This window comes from Hemiscyllium ocellatum, chromosome 24 (genome assembly GCF_020745735.1).
Source record: "Hemiscyllium ocellatum isolate sHemOce1 chromosome 24, sHemOce1.pat.X.cur, whole genome shotgun sequence".
Lineage (NCBI taxonomy): Eukaryota > Metazoa > Chordata > Chondrichthyes > Orectolobiformes > Hemiscylliidae > Hemiscyllium > Hemiscyllium ocellatum.
In genome coordinates, this window is record NC_083424.1 from 8,882 (window position 1) to 29,696 (window position 20,815).

The 20,815-nt window shown below is 44.6% G+C and overlaps 1 protein-coding gene across 1 annotated transcript; it reads left to right on the plus strand.

The window, feature by feature from the left end:
- Nucleotides 1-2,113: 2,113 nt before the first annotated feature.
- On the plus strand, nt 2,114-4,102 carry LOC132826990 (polyubiquitin-B). The gene is made up of 2 exons (XM_060843297.1): nt 2,114-2,263; nt 3,072-4,102. The coding sequence occupies exon 2, from the start codon at nt 3,075-3,077 to the stop codon at nt 3,993-3,995; it is 921 nt and encodes a 306-aa protein (XP_060699280.1). The 5' UTR covers nt 2,114-2,263; nt 3,072-3,074; the 3' UTR covers nt 3,996-4,102.
- Nucleotides 4,103-20,815: the final 16,713 nt, after the last annotated feature.

Below are 20,815 nucleotides of genomic sequence, written 5' to 3' on the forward strand. Positions count from 1 at the left end.
CCTCCCCACACCCCACCCATCTCCCTTCCCTACCCCCACCTCCCCCATCTCCCTTCCCTCCCCCCACCTCCCGTCCCTACCCCCACCCCACCCCATCTCCCGTCCCTCCGCCTCACCCCAGCCCCATCCCTCGTCCCTCCGCCCCACCCCAGCCCCCAGCACCCCATCTCCATTACCTCCCCCCACCCCCCCTCCCGTCCCTACCCCCAACCCCACCCCCCCATCTCCCTTCTCTCCCCCCACTCCCCATCTCCCTCCCCTAACCCCCACCCCACCCCATCTCCCTTCCCTACCCCACCATCTTCCTTCACTACCCCCATCTCCCTTCCCTCCCCCCACCCCACCCTCATCTCACTTCCCTCCACCCCACTCCCTTCCCTCCCACCCACCCCCATCTCCCTTCCCTCCCCCCACTCCCCATCTCCCTCCCCTAACCCCCACCCCACCCCATCTCCCTTCCCTACCCCACCATCTCCCTTCCCTCCCCCCACCCCACCCTCATCTCACTTCCCTCCACCCCACTCCCTTCCCTCCCACCCACCCCCATCTCCCTTCCCTCCCCCCACCCCCATCTCCCTTCCCTCATCCCACCCCCATCTCCCTTCCCTCACCCCACATCTTCTTTCCCTCACCCCACCCCACCCCCATCTCACTTCCCTCACCCCACCCCCCCTTTCCTTCCTGCCCACCCCACCCCCCCATCTCCCTTCCCTACCCCGCACCCCACCCCCCATTTCCCTTCCCTCCCCCACCCCCCTCCCCTCCTCCCACCCCACCCACATCTCCCTTCCCTCCTCCCACCCCACCCACATCTCCCTCCCCTTCCACCCACCCCACCCACATCTCCCTTCCCTCCTCCCACCCCACCCACATCTCCCTTCCCTCCTCCCACCCCACCCACATCTCCCTTCCCTCCTCCCACCCCACCCACATCTCCCTTCCCTCCTCCCACCCCACCCACATCTCCCTTCGCTACCCCCCACCCATCTCCCTCCCCTTCCACCCACCCCACACCCATCTCCCTCCCCTCCCCCCACCCCACCCAAACCCATCTCTCTTCCCTACCCCCCAACACCACCACCCCATCTCCCTTCCCTCCCCCAACCCCATCTCCCTTCCCTCCCCCCAAACCCACCCCCATCCCCATCTCCCTTCCCTCCCCCCAAACCCACCCCCATCCTCCTTCCCACCCTGCCACCCCACCACGCCATCTCCGTTCCCACCCTCCAATCACCCTTCCCTACCCTGCCCCCCACCACACCCCCCATCTCCTTACACTCCCCCCACTCCCTCCACCTCCCTTCACTACCCCCCACCCCCCACCTCCCTTCACTACCCCCATCTCCCTTCCCACCCACTCCACCCCCATCTCCCTTCCCTACCCCACAACCCATCTCCCTTCGCTTCCCCCATCTCCCTTCCCCACCCCACACCCATCTCCCTCCCCTCCCCCCACCCCACCCAAACCAAACCCATCTCCCTCCCCCCACCATCTCCCTTCCCTCCCCCCCCAACACCACCACCCCATCTCCCTTCCCTCCCCCACCCCCATCTTCCTTCCCACCCTGCCACCCCCACCCTGCCATCTCCGTTCCCATCCTCCAATCCCACCCCCATCTCCCTACACTCCCCCCACCCCACCTTCCATCTCCCTTCCCTACCGCACCCCCCACCCCACATCGCCCTTCCCTACCCCACCCCACCACCCCACTCCCTTCCATCCCCTCAACCCCCCCGTCTCCCATCCCAATCCACCCCACCCCCATCACCCTTCCCCCCACATCTCCCTTCCCTCCCCCCATCTCCCTTTCCTCCCCACACCCCACACCCATCTCCCTTCATTCCCTCCCTCACCCCACCCCCCCCATCTCCCGCCCCTCCCCCTACCCCGCCGTCATCGCACTTTCTGGAACAAGCAGCCTTTGCACCGCCGCGCACGCGCGGCCCTTCTTGCGATCGCCAAGAACAAACTACACGCCTGGTGCAGTAAGTTAATGGGTGATCGAATCAGCTTTTCGCTTTTAGAGTTTAGTGATGGTGAGGACCATGAGAAAGCTGTGATTCTGAGCGGGGTTTGTGTGTAGAATGAAAGTAGTTCTGTGGAAGTAGTTCGGTGTGCGTCACTGGCGGAGGAGTCCCTATAAAAGCGGGAAGCGGTGGGTGGCTGGGCATTCCCGGAGCAGCAGCTGGTGCGGCGGTATCTGCTTTCCTTCAGCGACACCGAGATCTACACCACCGGCAGCGGCCCGCCAGAAATCGAGCAGTGAGTCAACGCTATGGCATATTGAGGGGAGGGTGGTGAGCGCGCATTTCCCGTTTACAGCACCGAAGTCGGTAGCGCGGCCGGGGATGGAGCTGTTGGTCACCGCGATATAGCTGCGGGAGCGGGAAAGAAGTATTAGCTTAAAATCTGGCGGGTGGCTTTTTAATAGTCTTAACGGTTTTTTCTGTAGCATTACGGGTTTTTTAAACCACACGTTTTGATATCAGTTCTGAACCTCTATCTCTAACCTAATGTGTATTTGGCCTGGGTTCAAAGTCGATGAATTCGACAATAATATGCCCAAGGTCTTAAAATGGCGCTGGCGTGACGCATCTGTTTTTTTAGTACGGCCGTTGCTTTCTCGCGAGATGTGACTTCGTGTGGGGACGTCACGAGATGGACGTCACGGGGCGGTGCTCGGTATGGCGTCATTGGGGCGGGGGTGACACGTCATAATGGCCGCCGTTTGTCGCTGTTTCCGTTAGTGTTTCAGACGCCGTACAGTCCGGGAGGTTTAAGCCAGTTTAATTTTGACTCGTACAGTTGGTGAGTCTCTTAAAAGCTGCCGTTTCATCTTTCTCTATGTAGTCGTATTGAGTCTGAGTAGCGACAGGAAGCCTTCGATAAGGCCTTGTGATTCTGGGTGTTGACAGGGTAGATGGTGCAAAAGGGTAAAGTTTTATTTTAATCATTATGAACTGAAAGCTCAGTTACCGAGTGAATTGTAATTAACTTTGCAATTCTATCGTTAACACTTGACTGGAATGGCTTTTCAAGTGATGACTTTTGTTTTCTCCTTGGTTTCCAGAACATGCAGATCTTTGTGAAAACCTTGACTGGCAAGACCATCACCCTTGAGGTTGAGCCCAGTGACACCATTGAAAATGTCAAAGCCAAGATTCAGGATAAAGAAGGCATTCCACCTGACCAGCAGCGTTTGATCTTTGCTGGCAAGCAGTTGGAGGAAGGACGTACACTGTCTGATTACAACATCCAGAAAGAGTCCACTCTGCATTTGGTGTTGCGTCTGAGAGGTGGCATGCAAATCTTTGTGAAAACCCTGACTGGCAAGACCATCACCCTAGAAGTGGAACCCAGTGACACCATTGAAAATGTCAAGGCCAAGATTCAAGACAAAGAAGGAATCCCACCTGATCAACAACGTTTGATTTTTGCAGGCAAACAACTGGAAGATGGTCGCACGCTGTCAGACTACAACATCCAGAAAGAGTCCACTCTGCATTTGGTGCTGCGTCTGCGAGGTGGCATGCAGATCTTTGTGAAAACCCTGACTGGCAAGACCATCACCCTTGAGGTTGAGCCCAGTGACACCATTGAAAATGTCAAGGCCAAGATTCAGGATAAAGAAGGCATTCCCCCTGACCAGCAACGTTTGATCTTTGCTGGCAAGCAGTTGGAAGATGGCCGCACCCTATCTGATTACAACATCCAGAAGGAATCCACTTTGCATCTGGTATTGCGTCTGAGAGGTGGCATGCAGATCTTTGTGAAGACTCTAACTGGCAAGACAATCACCTTGGAAGTTGAACCCAGTGACACCATTGAAAATGTCAAGGCCAAGATTCAAGACAAAGAAGGAATCCCACCTGATCAACAACGTTTGATTTTTGCTGGTAAACAACTGGAAGATGGTCGCACGCTGTCAGACTACAACATCCAGAAAGAGTCCACTCTGCACTTGGTGCTGCGTCTGAGGGGGGGCACTTGTTAAACCACTGTACTTTTTTTGTTTCATTGAGGGTAGTTGTCTTGCCTCTAGCTTAAAAGTTCATTAAAGTGTGTTCCCATGTCATTCAAAATAAAATTGTTGCAAGCTTACTCTGGTCGTCTTGGGTACTTTCTTTGAAGTGAAAAGGCATCCGTGAAAGCATGCAGCTGTCTTGTAATACAAGTCAGTCAGTTAAATCGGGTTTCTTGTTTCATTGAAATCATAGGGTTGACGTTTTATAAATGCAGTTTATTTAGCTTTTGACAGGTTGTACGGTGGGAAAATAGTCACCTTCAAACAAGTGACAAGCAGGCATCAAAGATTGGTCAGTTCAATTGAAGTTCTGCTTCAATTGAAATCAGAAATGATGCCCAACTATTTCCTCAGACACCATCAGGTAGAAGTAGATGGGTATTTAAAACTCAATGGTTTTGTTTCTCTCTGGGTTGTTAGGCAAGCAATGTAATCTGATAAGAGTCAACCACATTGCTGTCGTGTCTGGAGTCTCAAATAGGCTAGACCAAGTGCACCTCAAATCTGGGAGGTAAACATCACTGATCTCTTAACTTCAATCGCAGATAAATCTTGTACATGCTAGTACTGAGCAGAAAGATGAGTTGCAATTAAAAGAATTGGTTTGGAAGCCCTGAGCTGTAATCTCAAACATTTACTATGCTACATTTAGAACATAGAAAAATACAGCGCAGTACAGGCCCTTCGGCCCTCTGTTGTGCCTACACTAGCCCAATAACCTCCATATGCTTATCCAATGCCTGCTTGAATGACCATAAAGAGGAAGGGTCCACCACTGATACTGGCAGTGCATTCCATGAACACTCAACCCGCTGAGTAAAGAATCTACCCCTAACATCTGTCCTATACCAACACCCCTTTTTATTTAAAGCTGTGTCCCCTGGTAACAGCTGACTCCATACGTGGAAAAAGATTCTCACTGTCAACCCTATCTAAACCCCTAATCATCTTGTACACCTCTATCAAATCTCCCCTAAACCTTTTCTCCAATGAGAACAGCCCCAAGTGCCTCAGCCTTTCTTTATACGATCTTCCTACCATGCCAGGCAACATCCTGATAAACCTCCTCTGCACCCATTCCAGTGCCTCCACATTCTTCCTATAGTATAGCGACCAAAACACACCTTACTCCAGATAAGGCCGCACCAGAGTCTTATACAACTGCAACATGACCTCAGGACTCTGGAACTCAATTCCTCTACCAATAAAGCCCAGTATGCCATATGCCTTCTTCACAGCACTATTTACCTGGGTGGCAACTTTCAGAGATCCATGTACATGGACACCAAGATCTCTCTGCTCATCCAAACTACCAAGTAGCCTACCATTAGCCCAGTAATCCATCTTCTTGTTACTCCTACCAAAGTGAATGACTTCACACTTAGCTACATTGAAATCCATTTGCCACCTTTCTGCCCAGCTCTGCAACTTATCTATATCCCGCTGTAACCTGCCACATCCTTCTTCGCTGTCCACCACTCCACTGACTTTCGTATCATCCGCAAACTTGTTCACCCAGCCGTCAAGCCCCTCCTCCAGGTCATTTATAAAAATGACAAACAGCAATGGTCCCAAAACAGATCCTTGTGGAACACTGCTAGTAACTGCACTCCAAGATGAATCTTTACCATCAACTACTACCCTCTGTCTCCTTCCAGCCAGCCAATTCCTAATCCAAACCTCTAATGCACCTTCAATGCCATACCTCCATATAAAATCCATATACACCACATTTAAGGTTAGGAAAAGTGCTGCTAAAATGGTGGTAGACTTTAGATTTTATTGTTTTGTCTCATTAGGGTAGTGAGACGTATAAATCTCCTGTACTGGAACCAGAGTAGGTGTAAGCCTTGCTGGAAGGTTTGTATATGATGTTTTGATTTTAGAAGGGGATTAGACCCAGTTTAACTTCCACTGATGGAGCAGTGCTCTGAGTTGGTGAGTTTAAATAAACCTGGACTAAACTTGATGTGACTGCTGATTACAGCAGGAGTGTTTTGGAATACTATTCACTTGTCTAAGTGGATGCATATCCCACAGCTGAAGTTTGACCCTATCCAAGCATCCACACCCTTCACCAATGACATTGTACTAATTACAAAATGCAGCAGCTTCTGAACCAGTGACCATTTCTAGTTCAAGAGCAACAGTTGCACAGTAACACCATCATCTGCAAATTTGCTTCAAGCCACTTGACATCCTGACTTGAAAACCTTTTTTTTTCCCCTGTTGCTGGATCAAATTCCTGGAATTTCCTCAATGGCATTGTGGGTCAACACAGCATATCGACTGCAGCAGTTCAAGCAATTAATCACCACCTTGAGGATGGCAAATTGCTAGCCAAACAGTGATCTCCACAAAACAATTTTTTTTAAAAAAACTGACAGTTTGTCTTAGAATGAAAGGATTAGACTGGGTGCAATTGTAAAAGTGCATCCAGGAGAGCTTTTTGTGACATGTAGATTTGTACCAGAGATCTGTTGGATCTAAACCAAGCTGATCAAGTTCCAGTGAGAATTTTGGAGACAATGAAGTATATAAATTGGACAATCTAGGACAGGATATGTCAAATGACTGGGACCAACTGCTTGCAGATAAGTTTACATGTGGAAAATGGAAGGCTTTAGTGGTATAGTGAAAATTCAGGACTGGCAAAAGGAAACTCCATTTATGAAGTATATCAAGGAGTAAGAGGATCACCAGGGAGGAGTGGGGCCTATTCAAGACCAAAGGAACAATCACTATGTGAAGCCATAGGACATGGGTGAGATCTTAATACTTCTGATCTATATTCAAAAGGGAGAAATACTTGTAGTTGGGGATTTCAGTTAGGATGGTGAGGTTCTAAACCAAAATTAATAGGGAGTCTTAGGTGCTTTAGTAGGTATAAATCCTTAGGGCCTGATGAGAGGCAAGGGTAGAAATTGGTAGTCCCCTGGCAGCGATGGTTAATACGTCACTGGTCACAAATTGCTTGGGCTGTCTTTATTCTTCTACACCTTACATACATATGCCACCTTTCGTTTTTTGAATAAACTCAATTTCTCCTGTCATCCAAGGTTCTCAAATATTGCCATCCTTATCCTTCATTTTCATTGGACCATGATGGTGCTGAACTCTTAATCAACTGGCTCTTTAAAAGATTCCTGCATCCCAGATGTGGGTTTATCCTCAAACATCCACCACCAAACAACATTCTTCTGTTCCTGCCTAATATTGTAGTAGTTAGCCTCCTCCTGATTTAGTATTTTCATCTGAGGATGACTACTACAGATAACAATTTTAAAGAATTACAGTCATGTCCCAAATTGCTCTCCCCACTGAAACTCCCATCACCAGGTATTGTATGGGGCCTTTCCCACTAGGGATTACACACACTTTTAAAAAAAAACATTCTGGATGCAACAAGTTCACCCCCATTCAATCCCCTGGCATTAAGCAAGTCCTAGCTCAATATATGGGAAGTTTAAAATCACCCATCACAATTTTATTATTTTTTTCCGTAGTTTGTTCACATGTTCATCTATGATCCACTGTTCTGGGAGGCCTGTAGTACAATTGCATCAAAATGATTGTGAGTTCTCCAAGTTGTCCTCCATCAGAATAGCTGTGATATTCTCCCTTAATAAGACAACTCACCCACGTCTTACATCCTTCTAGCTCACATGGAATGTCCAAATCCCAGAACATTAAGCTGTCAGGCCTATCCCTCTTACAACCTCTGTGATAGCTACAACACTAGTTCCATGTATTAATCCAAGCTCTAAGTTCACCTGCCTTACTTGTCATACTCCATCAAATTAAAACAAAAACACTTCAGACTGCTGTCCTGCGAGTTCAGTAACCTCTCCCACCTGTTTTTCCTTAATCTTACAGGCCTTATTAGTCTGTGGCTCTTCCTCAGTCATTTCACTTTATGAACTACGGCTCTGGTTCCCAACCACCTGCCATACTTGTTAAAATGCTTTCAAGTGAAACTAGCAAACCTCCCTGGCAGGATGTCGGTGCCCTTCCAGTTGATGTACAACCCATCCTTCTTGTATAAATCCCATCTGCCCTGGAAGACATCCCAATGATCCACATACCTGAAGCCCTTTTGTTCACCAGTTGTTTAGCCACGTATTTAACTGCGCTGTTCCTATTCCTGGTGATATAATGACAGTGAAAAAGTTTAAGAACCCAGCTGAATCTTAACTGGGCCAGTGAGCTGAGGAATGGCAAATGGAGTTTAATTTCGCTAAATGAACAAAGAATAAAGAAAATTTACAGCCCAGGAACAGGCACCTTGGCCCTCCAAGCCTGAGCCAATCCAAAGCTACTGTCTAAACCTGTCGCCCAGTTCCTAAGCATCTGTATCCCTCTGCTCCCCACCTACTCATGCATCTGTCCAGGTGCATCTTAAATGAATCTATTGTGCCTTCTTCTACCACCCCTGCTGGCAACGTGTTCCAGGCGCCCACCACCCTTTGTGTGAAGTACTTGCTGCGTGTATCCCCCTTAAACTTTCCACCTCTCACCTTGAAATGTGAAATGTTGCATTTTGGTTAAGACAAACTAGGGCAAGACTGACAATTAGCGGTAGGGTCGTGGGCAGTGTTGTCAAACAGAGAGGTCTAGGGGTGCCGGTAGATAGTTCCTTGAAAGTGGCATCACATGTAGACAGGGTGTTGAAGAAGGTGTTTGGTACAATTGTCTTCATCGGTCAGAGCATTGAATACAGAAGTTGAGACAATATTTTATGTTTGTACAAGACATTGGTAAGACCTCAGTTTTGGTTGGTGATCAGTATTGGGACCGCAAATGTTCAATATTTACACAGGTGATTTGCAGTTGGGGACCATGTGTAGCAAGTCAAAGCTTTCAGATGACACCAAGATGAGTGGTAGAGCAAAGTGTGCACAAAGCTGTGAAACTTTGCAGAGGGACATAGATAGTTTAAGTGAGTGGGAAGTGGTCTAGCAGATGGGGTACAATGTTAGTAAATATGAAGTCTTCCATTTTCATATGAACAACAATAAAAAGGTCTTTTATTTTAATGATAAAAAGTTGCAGCATGCCGCTGTGTGGAGTGATCTGGTGTCCTTGTGCATGAATCACAGAAGGTTGGTCTGCAAGTGTGACAGGTAATTAAGAAGGCAAATGGAATTTTGTGCTTCATTATTAGTGTGATGATGCTGTTACTTTAACAAGGTTACATTATCATTTTTCTTTTCAGGAGGTTGTAAAAACACAGGTTCTGAAAAGTCTGAGCTTAGATAGGTTTAAGGGCCAATTTGATTATAGCTAACAGACACTGCCTCTGGAAAAATGGCTTTTAAGTTTTAAAAAAAACACTCATACAATGAAAGAGGCGTGGCCAGTTCTCCCAGCTCAGCTTTTCTCTGGTTTGATTTGGTTTTTCTCAGTTTGGCTATTCACTGAAAGCAGTCAGGCAGTTTTGAAGCTGCTGGATGTGAGAGAAGCAGGTGCATGCTGATCCTCTCTCTCTAACACCTGTCCTGGAAGACCCTGTGTTTTTTATCTTTTGTGCCAAGGAGTATTTATGGAGTTTGTTGCAAGTATTCAAAACAGCATCATTAAGTTTGGTTGATCTGTTGGGTTTTTGGATAGGTTAAGTTATTCGGTATTCTGTTCTCTTTTGTTTGTGTTTCATTCGGTAATTGTGTAAATATCTTCGGTTTCATTTAAAATTAAGTGGTTTGACCAGCTGCATCCCTTCTGGAATATTCACATTAAACCTACTTAAAACATATAGCAAAGTTAGAGTTTGGGCTACTTCCTTGAAATGTTTTGAGAGGGTCTGGCCTGCTCCATAATACTACAGGGATTGAGTTTTAAAGCAGCGAGGTTATGTTGTAGCTGTACAGGGTGCTGGTGAGGACATACCTAGAGCACTGCATGCAGTTCTGATCTCCTTACTAGAGAGAGGATGCACTGGCATTAGAGGGTATGCAGAAGAGGTTTACTAGGTTGATTCTAGAGAGACTGAGTAGACTGGGATTATATTCAATGGAATTTAGAAGAATGATGGGGGAATCTTATAGAAACACATAAAATTATGAAGAGAATAGATAAGGTAGAAGCAGAGAGGACATTTCCACTGGCAGGTGAAACAAAGACAAGAGGGCATAGCCTTAAAATTAGGAGGAGCAGATTTAGGACTGAATTGAGAAGGAACTTCTTCACCCAGAGGATTGTGAATCTGTGGAATTCCATTCCCAGTGAAGTAGTGGAGGCTTCCTCATTGAATGCTCTTAAACCAAACAATAACTTTTTTGGACAGTAAAGGAATGTAGGGTTATGGTGAGAGAGTGGATAAGTGGAGCTGAGGCCAGGAACAGATCAGCCATAATCTTATTGAATGGCGGAGCAGGGATGATGGACAAGATGGCCTACTCCTACTCCTAGTTCTTATACTCTTATGTCTGAATGTAGGTTTGCTCACTGAGCTGGAAGGTTCATTTCCAGATGTTTTCTCATCCTACTAGGTAATATCTTCAGTGAGCCTCCGGGCGAAGCACTGCTGATAATTCCTGCTTTCTAATTATATGTTTGGGTTTCTTTGGGTTGGTGATGTCATTTCCTGTGATGATGTCATTTCCTGTTCCTTTTCTCGGGGGTGATAGATGGGGTCTAACTCGATGTGTTTTTTGATAGAGTTCCGGTTGGAATGCTATGGTTCTAGGAATTCTCGTGTGTCTCTCTGTTTGGCTTGTCTTAGGATGGATGTGTCGTCCCAATCGAAATGGTGTCCTTCCTCTTCTGTATGTAAGAATACTAGTGAGAGAGGGTCACGTCATTTTGTGGCTGGTTGATGTTCAAGTATCCTGGTGGCTAGTTTTCTGCCTGTTTGTCCAATGTAGTGTTTGTTAAAATTCTTGCACAGTATTTTGTAAATGACATTAGTTTACTTGTTGTCTGTATAGGGTCTTTCAAGTTCATTAGCTGCTGTTTTAGTGTGTTTCTAGGTTTGTGGGCTACCAAGAGGTTTGTGAAGCCAAGAGGTCTGAGTAGTCTGACAGTCATTTCCAAGGTGTCTTTGTTGTAGGGGGGGCGGGGTGGGGGGACGTGGCTAGGGTTTCTAGACGCGTTTTGTCTGCTTGTTTGAGTTTGTTGCTGAGAAATCAGCGGACTGCGTTCATTGCGTACCCATTCTTTTTGAATATATGGTATAGGTGATTTTCCTCTGCTCTGCATAGTTCCTTTGTGCTGCAGTGTGTATTGGCTTGTTGAAATAATGTTCTGATGCAGCTTCTTTTGTGGATGTTGGGATGATTGTTTCTGTAGTTCAGTATTTGGTCTGTATGTGTTGTTTCCCTGTAAACGCTAGTTTGAAGTTCCCCATTGGCTGTTCGCTCTACTTGACATCTAGGAGTAGCAGTTTGTTGTTGTTTGCCTCCTCTTTAGGTAATTTTATGCCAGTAAGGGTATTGTTGATGGTCTTGAAGTAACCACTTAGATATCCAATGTATTCACAGAAATATCAACATTCCTCATTGCCTGTATGACTTGCTGCATCATTTTTAGGCTGCTAGCACTGTGCAAGACGATAAGTGAGCATAGGACAAAAGTCAGAGAGAATGTGGTACGTCTGTGAAAAATGAAAGCTAATATCTTCATTTTCTCTCCTTGTTTTGTTTATGATTGGTTCATCAATGAGTTTATCAGCAACAAACATGGGAGAGAAATAATCTGTGACTGAGGAAGCAGAACCTTTGAGATATATCACTTCCACTTTCCTACATTTTCAACAGAGTCCACAGGCCTAAACAAGCCATATTGTACGGTGAAGCCTACTCCTATTTTGTATGCTTCTCTTATTCAATCTGCTTCTATTACCTTTTCATGTGATGCATTTTAGATCATCACAGAGCATAATGAAACATTATCTCCAATTCTTATTTCCTCTCTGGTTCTTTTCCAATTATTAATCATTTTTGTCCTGTCATTTTCTCCTATCAGAAACACCTATGCCCTTTCTTATCTAAATTCATCCGATTACTCAATTCGCAAAACTCATAATGAACTAAAATTTGACCCCTTAACAATACAGATTACTGGGAAAAAATGATGTCTTCCTGCATTCTGAGATGATGGAAATCATGAGGATAAGAAAATTAGCATTAGCATTTAACTGAATGCTTATACTATTCGTAACAAAGTAGATGAATTAACAGCACAAATCATTGCAAATGATTATGATGTGGTAGGCATCACAGAAATGTGGTTATAGGGGGTTCAGGACTGGTAGTTAAACATCCAAGGATTTAAAACTTAACAAAAAGACATGAAGGTGGGCAGAGGGAGCGGGGTTGCCTTGTTAGTTAAGAATGAAATTAAATCTATGGCACTGAATGACATAGGGGCCAGATGCTGTGGATTCTGTATGAATGGATTTGAGGAACCTCAAAGGCAAAATAACCATAATGGGAGTTATGTACAGACCTCCCAGCAGTGCTCAGGACCAGGGGCACAAGATGTACCAGGAAATAGATAGGACATGTCAGAAAGGCAAGGTCACGGTGATCATGGGGTCTTCAATATGCAAATAGACTGGGTGAATAATGTTGCCGGTGGATCCAAAAAAAGGGAATTCATTGAATGCTTACAGGATGGCTTTGTGGAACAGCTTGTGATGGTGCCCACGAAGAAGCAGGCTACTCTGGACTTAGTGCACTTTGGAGGCAGCGATCATTATATGGTAGAGTTCAGTCTGCAGTTTGAAAGAGAGAAGGCAAAGTCGGATGATATGGTGTAACAGTCAAATAAAGGTAATTACAGGGGCATGAGAGAGGAACTAATGAAAATCGACTGGAAGCCAAGCCTAGTGAGGAAGACAGTGGAGCGACAATGGCAGGAGTTTCAGCCTGTAATTGAGAGGACAGTACAGAGGTTCATCCCAAAGAAACGAAAGATTAGCCAGGGTGGGGGGAGGGGGGTGGATTAGACAGCCATGGCTGACAAAGGAAGTCAGGAAATGTATCATAGAAAAAAAGAGAGACCCTAAAAAGTGGCCAAGAGCACTTGGAAATCAGAAGATTGGGAAGACTACAAAAACAAACAGAAGATAACAAAGAGAGAAATAAGGAAGGAGAGGATCAAATATAAAGGTAAGCTAACTAGTAATATTAGAAATAATAGTAAATGTTTCTTTCAATACATAAGAAACAAATGAGAGGCAAAAGTAGGAATTGGTCTGCTCCAAATTGATGCAGGAAAGCTAGTGATGGCAGGTAAGGAAATAGCTGAAGAACTTAATAAATATTTTGTGTCAGTCTTCACAGTGGAAGACATGAGTAATATCCCAACAATTAAGGAGAGTAAAGGGGCAGAGTTGAGTGTGTTAGCTATTACAAAAAAGAAAGTGTTAGAAAAGCATTGAGTTCTGAGGGAGGTGGCTAAAGAAATAGTGGAGGCATTGGTTGTAATCTTTCAAACAACACTGGAGTCGGGGAAAGTCCCAGATGATTGGAAAATTGTTCAAGAAAAGATCAAGACAAAAGATGGAAAATTATAGGCCAATTAGCCTAGCCTTGGTTGTAGGTTAAACTCTAGAATCCACCATTAAGGATGAGATTTCTAAATTCTTGGAAGTGCAGGGTCAGATTAGGACATGTCAGCATGGATTTAGTAAGGGGAAGTCATGCCTGACAAATGTGTTAGAATTCTTTGAAGAGGTAACAAGTAGGTTGGACCAGGGAAACCCAGTGGATTTTATCTACCTAGACTTCCAAATGGCCTTTGATAAGATGCCTCACTGGAAGCTGCTGAGTAAGGTGACAGCCCATGAGGTGAGCTACTGGCATGGATTGAAGATTGGCTGTCTAACAGAAGGCAGAGAGTTGGGATAAAAAGGTTCTTTTTCGGAATGGCAGCTAGTGACAAGTGGCGTCCCACAGGGCTCAGTTTTGGGGCCGCAGCTCTTCACTTTATATATTAATGATCTGTATAAAGGGACTGGGGGTATTCTGGCAAAGTTCTCCAATGAAAAGAAGTTAGGTGGACAGGTAGGTAGTTCTGAGGAGGTGGGAAGGCTGCAGAAAGATTTAGGAGACAGAGAGGTCTGCAAATGCTGGAGATCAGAGTTGAGAGTGTGTTGCTGGAAAAGCACAGCAGGTCAGGCAGCATCTGAGGAACAGGAAAATCGTGCGTTTCGGGCTGGAGCCCTTTAGGAATTTCTGATGAAGGGCTCCAGCCTGAAACATCGATTTTCCTGTTCCTCGGATGCTGCCTGACCCGCTGTGCTTTTCCAGCAACACACTCTCAGCTGCAGAAAGATTTAGACAGTTTAGGAAAGCGGTCCATGAAATGGCTGATGAAATTCAACGTGAGCAAATGCGAAATCTTGCACTTTGGAAAAAAGAATACAGCCATAGACTATTTTCTAAATGGTGAGAAATTTCATTAAGCCAAAGTACAAAGGGATCTGGGTATGTTAGTCCAGGATTCTCTAAAGTTGCCTTGCAGGTTGAGTCTGTGGTTAAGAAAATAAACGTAATGTTGTCATTTATCTCAAGAGGGTTGGAATGTAAAAGCAGCATTGTGCTACTGATACTTTATAAAGCTCTAGTTAGGCTTATTTAGAATACTGTGTCCAATTTTGCGCCCCACACCTCAGGAAGGACATACTGGCATGGAGTGTGTCCAGCAGAGATTCACACAGATGTTCCCTAGAATGGTAGGCCAAACATACGATGAACAGCTGAGGATCCTGGGATTGTATTCATTAGAGTTTAGAAGGTTGAGGGGAGATCTAATTGAAACTTACAAGATTATGCATGGCTTAGAAAGGGTGGATGCTGGGAATTTGTTTCTGTTTAATGCAGATACTAGGACCCATGGGCAGCGCTTAGAATTAGGGGGGGTCAATTTAAAACAGAAATGAGGAGACATTTCTTCAGCCAGGGAGTGGTGGGCCTGTGGAATTCATTGCCATGGAACGCAGTGGAGGCTGGGACGCTAAATGTTGTCAAGGCAGAGATTGATAAATTCTTGATCTCGCAAGGAATTAAGGGATACGGGGAGATGCCCATAGGCCATGATTGAACAGCGAAGTGGTCTCGATGGGCCGAATGGCCTTACTTCCACTTCTATGACTTATGGTCTTATGACTGAACAGGAAATGCAGGGAAAGAGTCTCAATTATTAGTTTCTTTAAACATATTGCCAACCACTATAAAATTCTAAAATTTAAAATCCCAAAATGACGCATTTGAACAATGATACAGCCTTTTCAATTCAGGCTGATCCCTGAGGACACTTACAAAAAAAAAATGAAACAATGAATTATCAGTTCTGTAAATGAAATCTAAGCATTGTAAAGGTTGTTTCTTTGTTATTCATATTGAATGTACCAGACATACATTAGATATGCATTCTGGTTCAATTTAACAGATTCAGTATTTAAAATGTTATTCAGCTTTATTTTTGACATAAGTAATAGACATTTCAAAGATGCAGATCACTGTTCTTTCATCTCTTGGTCCCATGCTTTCATCCAGCTGATTCTAATCCAATGCACTAGCTGTGGCAGAGTTTTGCATGATGCAATTATATATTGTTGACTGGTTGAGAAACACCAAACAATTTTTTAAAGTTGTATTCATTAGATGCCGGCATCGCTGGCTAGGCCAATATTTATTGCTGATCCATAATCTTGCGGAGATTGTGGCATAGTGATAATGCCTAATGTTCCTGTAACATGAGTTCAAATCCTATTGCAGCAATTGGTGGAATTTAAATGCAACTTTAGCATCTTAAATATAAAGCTAGTACTGTGTCAGTAAAGGCAACTTTAAGAGCTATTCATGCAAAAATCCAACTATGGTTTACTCATGTCCTTTAGAGAAGTCTCTCTGTTAATCTTACCTGGACTGGCGTATGTGTGTGTCCAGACCCACAGCAATGTGATTGACTCTTATTATCTTAACTGCCCTCTGAAGTGGCCCTGAAAGCCACTCAATTCCAGGACAATTATAGACAGGCCTTGATAGCCATGCCATATCCCAAGGAAAGAATAATTAAAAAATGTCATTACTAAAAAGAAACTAGGAATTAAACATTTTCATCCTGCACTCATGAGATCTAGGACACAAGAAACAGACTTGAAAAAAAAGACACCATTTTATACCAAGTGAGAAATGGGTGCTCACTGATCACCAATAATTGGTCTGGAGATTATCAATCTTAATTCCCAAATCAGCTAAGTTGTTGTCATGGGAATGCAGCAGAGTTTTGCTGTCTCCTTAACCTTTTGTATTAAAATTCAAGTAACATTCGCGCCACAGAAATGCCAGGCAATGACCATCTCCAATATGACACAATCTAGCCATCACCCGTTGATATTAATTCATGTTACCATGACTAATATCCCCCACTATCAACATCCTGGGGATTTACCAGAAACTGGACTTGATTGCCCAATAAAATGCAATGGCTACAAGGGCATTTCAGAGGCTTGGAACTGTGCAGAATAACTCACCTCTTGATTCTCCAAAGCCTGTTTTGTGCAGAGGGACACAAATTGCTTTGTGTCAGTTATCAGCAAAAATCCCCACTTCTGACCTTATGATAGGCAGGAGGTCATTGATGAAGCAACTATTGATGCCTAGACCTAGGATGGTGTAGTACAAGGTCATGATTCTGAAAGGTTAATGTTCAGATACCATTGGCTCCACCCATTCTATTAATGTTGCACACACTGTAGCTTTCAGAGGGACTGAATGTATCTATCTTCTCCCTAAGACATTATTAGTTCTTGACCAAATATCATCATACTTATTGCTATCATGCAATAATCCTTCTTATTTTTGAAGGACAGTGCTTCTTCTGTCAAAACTCTATGGTAGCGGATCCACTGTCACTAATAGGCCAAGAAAAAACAAACGCAAAAGAAAATTAGTGACAGAGAACTATTTCAAACAACCCTTACCAAATCCCACATACTGCTATACCATTGGTAAATGCCACACTGTACCACTAATGGTCTTCTGTAAAAATACTACTTGGGTTGCAGTGGTGCAGACCTGACCTTCATCACAGCAGAAAGAATGCTGAAAATCAAAAGAAAATATTTCATTAAAGTGAGTTTACCACTTGATGAGTATTACCAGTTTAAGAAGAGACAAAGACATGCTGAAATACAATGCATTTTTCTGTGTTGCAAAACAAAGACAGTGACAGTTCCATTGCAGAGCATAGCAAGGACAAAATTCATGGCACTATAGATAGCTCAGCTGCACACAGGTAGAAGCCAAAAAATAAACAACAGAAATAATGGTAGGTGCTAGATAATGGTAGGTGCTAGATAGTGCAGGTGCATACAGATATTTTGGCAGTTGCAGATATGTCTCCAGTAGGTGTGTTGCCTCCCCGGTGTCAGGGTCAGGAATATCACTAAACAACTGCGTAGCATAATGAAGGAGCAAATGATAAGACAGAGGTCATGTTGCACATCGGTACTAAAGATATAGATAATATGAGGGATGAGTTCTGGCATCAAGAATTCAGGGAGCTAGTCAGTAAATTAATAAACTTGATCTTTAGGTTGTAATCTCTGGATTACTCCCAGTGCCATGTACTCGTGAGTACAGAAATAGAAGAATAGGCTAGATGAATGCCTGTCTCAACAGTTGGTGCAGAAGAGTGGTTTTAGATTCATGGATCACTTGAACTGTTTCTGGGGAAGGTGAGACCTGTTCAAGCAGGTTAATATACACTGGAACCAGAATGAGACCAACATGTTTGTGAGTAGGTTTGTTAGTGCAATTGGGAGAAATTTAAACTGGTTTGACAGGGGAAGGTGACTTCAGTGCAACTGGTAAAGGAACCAAGGCAGAGCAAGTTCAGTCATGTTGAGATTCAAGGGAGTAGGGTGAGGCTGGTTGGCCTCTGCTTTGCCCACTTTGGTAAATAGAATTAAGGAGAATCCAAAGGGTTTTTTCAAATACATTAAGGACAAAAGGGTAACTAGGGAGGGAATAGGGTCCCTCAAAGATCAGCAAGGCGGCCTTTGTGTGCAGCCGCACTAAATGAGTTTTTTGCATCAGTATTTACTGTGAAAAAGGATATGGAAGATAGAGACTGTAGGGAAAATAGATGGTGACATCTTGCAAAATCTCCAGATTACAGAGGAGGAAGTGCTGGATGTCTTGAAACGGGTAAAGGTGGATAAATCCCCAGGACCTGATCAGGTGTACCCTAGAACTCTGTGGGAAGCTAGAGAAGTGATTGCTGGGCCTCTTGCTGAGATATTTGTATCATCGATAGTCACAGGTGAGGTGTCGGAAGACTGGAAGTTGGCAAACGTGGTGCCACTGTTTAAGAAGAGTGGTAAAGACAAGCCAGGGAACTATAGACCAGTGAGCCTGTTGTCAGGGGTGGGCAAGTTGTTGGAGGGAATCCTGAGGGACAGGATGTACATGTATTTGGAAATGCGATGACTGATTAGGGATAGTCAACATGGCTTTGTGCGTGGGAAATCATGTCTCACAAACTTGATTGAGTTTTTTGAAGAAGTAACAAAGAGGATTGATGAGGGCAGAGCGGTAGATGTGTGATCTATATGGACTTCAGTAAGGCGTTCAACAAGATTCCCCATGAGAGACTGATTAACAAGGTTAGATCTCATAGAATACAGGGGGAACTAACCATTTGGATACAGAACTGGCTCAAAGGTAGAAGACAGAGGGTGGTGGTGGTGGAGGGTTGTTTTTTAGACTGGAGGCTTGTGACCAGTGGGGTGCCACAAGGATCGGTGCTGGGTCCTCTAATTTTTGTAATTTACATAAATGATTTAGTGCGAGCATAAGAGGTACAGTTAGTAAGTTTGCCGAGGACACCAAAATTGGAGGTGTAGTGAACAGCGAAGAAGGTTACCTCAGACTACAACTGGATCTTGACCAGATGGGCCAATGGACTGAGAAGTGGCAGATGGAGTTTACTTCAGATAAATGCGAGGTGCTGCATTTTGGGAAAGCAAATCTTCGCAGGACTTATACACTTAATGGTAAGGTCCTAGGGAGTGTTGCTGAACAAAGAGACCTTGGAGTGCAGTTCATAGCTCCTTGAATGTGGAGTTGCAGGTAGATAGGATAGGGAAGAAGGTGTTTGGTATGCTTTCCTTTATTGGACAGAGTATTGAGTATAGGAGTTGGGAGGTCATGTTGCGGCTGTGCAGGACATTGGTTAGGCCACTGTTGGAATATTGCAAGCAATTCTGGTGTCCTTCCTTTTGGAAAGATGTTGTGAAGCTTGAAAGGATTCAAAAAAGATTTATAAGGATGTTGCCAGGGTTGGAGGATCTGAGCTATAGGGCGAGGCTGAACAGGCTGGCACTGTTTTCCCTGGAGCATCGGAGGCTGAGAGGTTTACAAAATTGAGGGGCATAGATAGAGTAAATAGGCAAAGTCTTTTCCCTGAGGTTGGAGAGTCCAGAACTAGAGGGCATAGGTTTTGGTTGAGAGAGTAAAGATATAAAAGAGACCTACGGGGCAACATTTTCACACAGAGGGTAGAATGGGTATGGAATAAGCTGCCAGAGAAGTGGTAGAGGCTGGTACAATTGCAACATTTAAGAGGCATTTGGATGAGTATATGAATAGAAAGGGTTTGGAAGGATATGGGCCAGGTGCTGGCAGGTGGGATTAGATTGGGTTGGGATATCTGGTCGGCTTGGACTGGTTGGACCGAAGTGACTGTTTCCGTGCTGTACATCTCTATGACTTTATGTGAAATCCTGTCTGGCCAGAGGGAAGGTGCCAGAGGACTGGAAGACAGCTAATGTAGTTCCACTTTTCAACACGAAGAGGTAGAGGTAAACTTGGGAATTACATTGTGTCTCATATCAATGATGGGGAACTATTGGAGAGACTTAATCTCCAAAGGAGAGGCAAAGTTTGATTAGGGATAGTCAGCATGGCTTTGTCAAAGGGAGATCATGCCAACCAAATTTGACTGAATTTTTCAAGGAGGTGACCAGGTGTGTGGTTGAGGGTAGGGTAATTGATGTAGTTTATAAGGATTTTAGCAAGGCTTTTGATGAGGTTCCACATAGGAGATGGATAAAGAAGTTAAAACACATAAGATGCAGGGTAACTTGGCAAGTTGGATTCAAAATTGGTTTAGTAGCAGGGCACAACTGATGGTCGTAGAAATTTGTCCATTTGACTGAAGTCCAATGTGCAGTGAGATACAACAGGGATCATTATTGTTTATAATATTCATAAATGGTGTCAATGAGAATGCAAGAGAGATGAGAAGTAAGTTTGCAGATATGACTGACAGCGAGGAGGAAAGTCTTAGGTTACAGGGATTTATATATGGAATGATCAGATGGGCAAGGGGGATTTAATTCTGAAAAATCCGAGGTATGTACTTTGGAAGAAGTAACAAGACAAGGAAGTACTCAGTGAATCTCAGGACACAAGAAAGCTTGAGTGAACAGTGGGGATCTTGGGGTGCTTGTCCACAGATACCTGAAGGCAACAGGACAGGTTGATAGGGTAGTTAAAGAGACATATGGGATTCTTGCCTCCATCAGTTGTGGCATAGATTAAAAGAACAGGGAGGTGATATGGGAGTTGTCCAAAACTTTGGTTAGGCCACTGCTGGAGGACTGCTTACATTTCTGGTCACTGCATGATAGAAAGGAAGTGATTGCACTGGATGGGTTGCAGAGAAAATTCACCAAGATGTTGCCTGGGTTGAAGCCATTTCACTATGAAGAAAGGTTGGTTAAACTCAGGATGTTTAGAGCGCACCTGTATGAGAGGACCTGATAGGACTATGGG

What these genes read in the sequence shown, in the direction of transcription:
- LOC132826990 (XM_060843297.1), top strand. Translation starts at nt 3,075, where the DNA reads ATGCAGATCTTTGTGAAAACCTTGACTGGCAAGACCATCACCCTTGAG.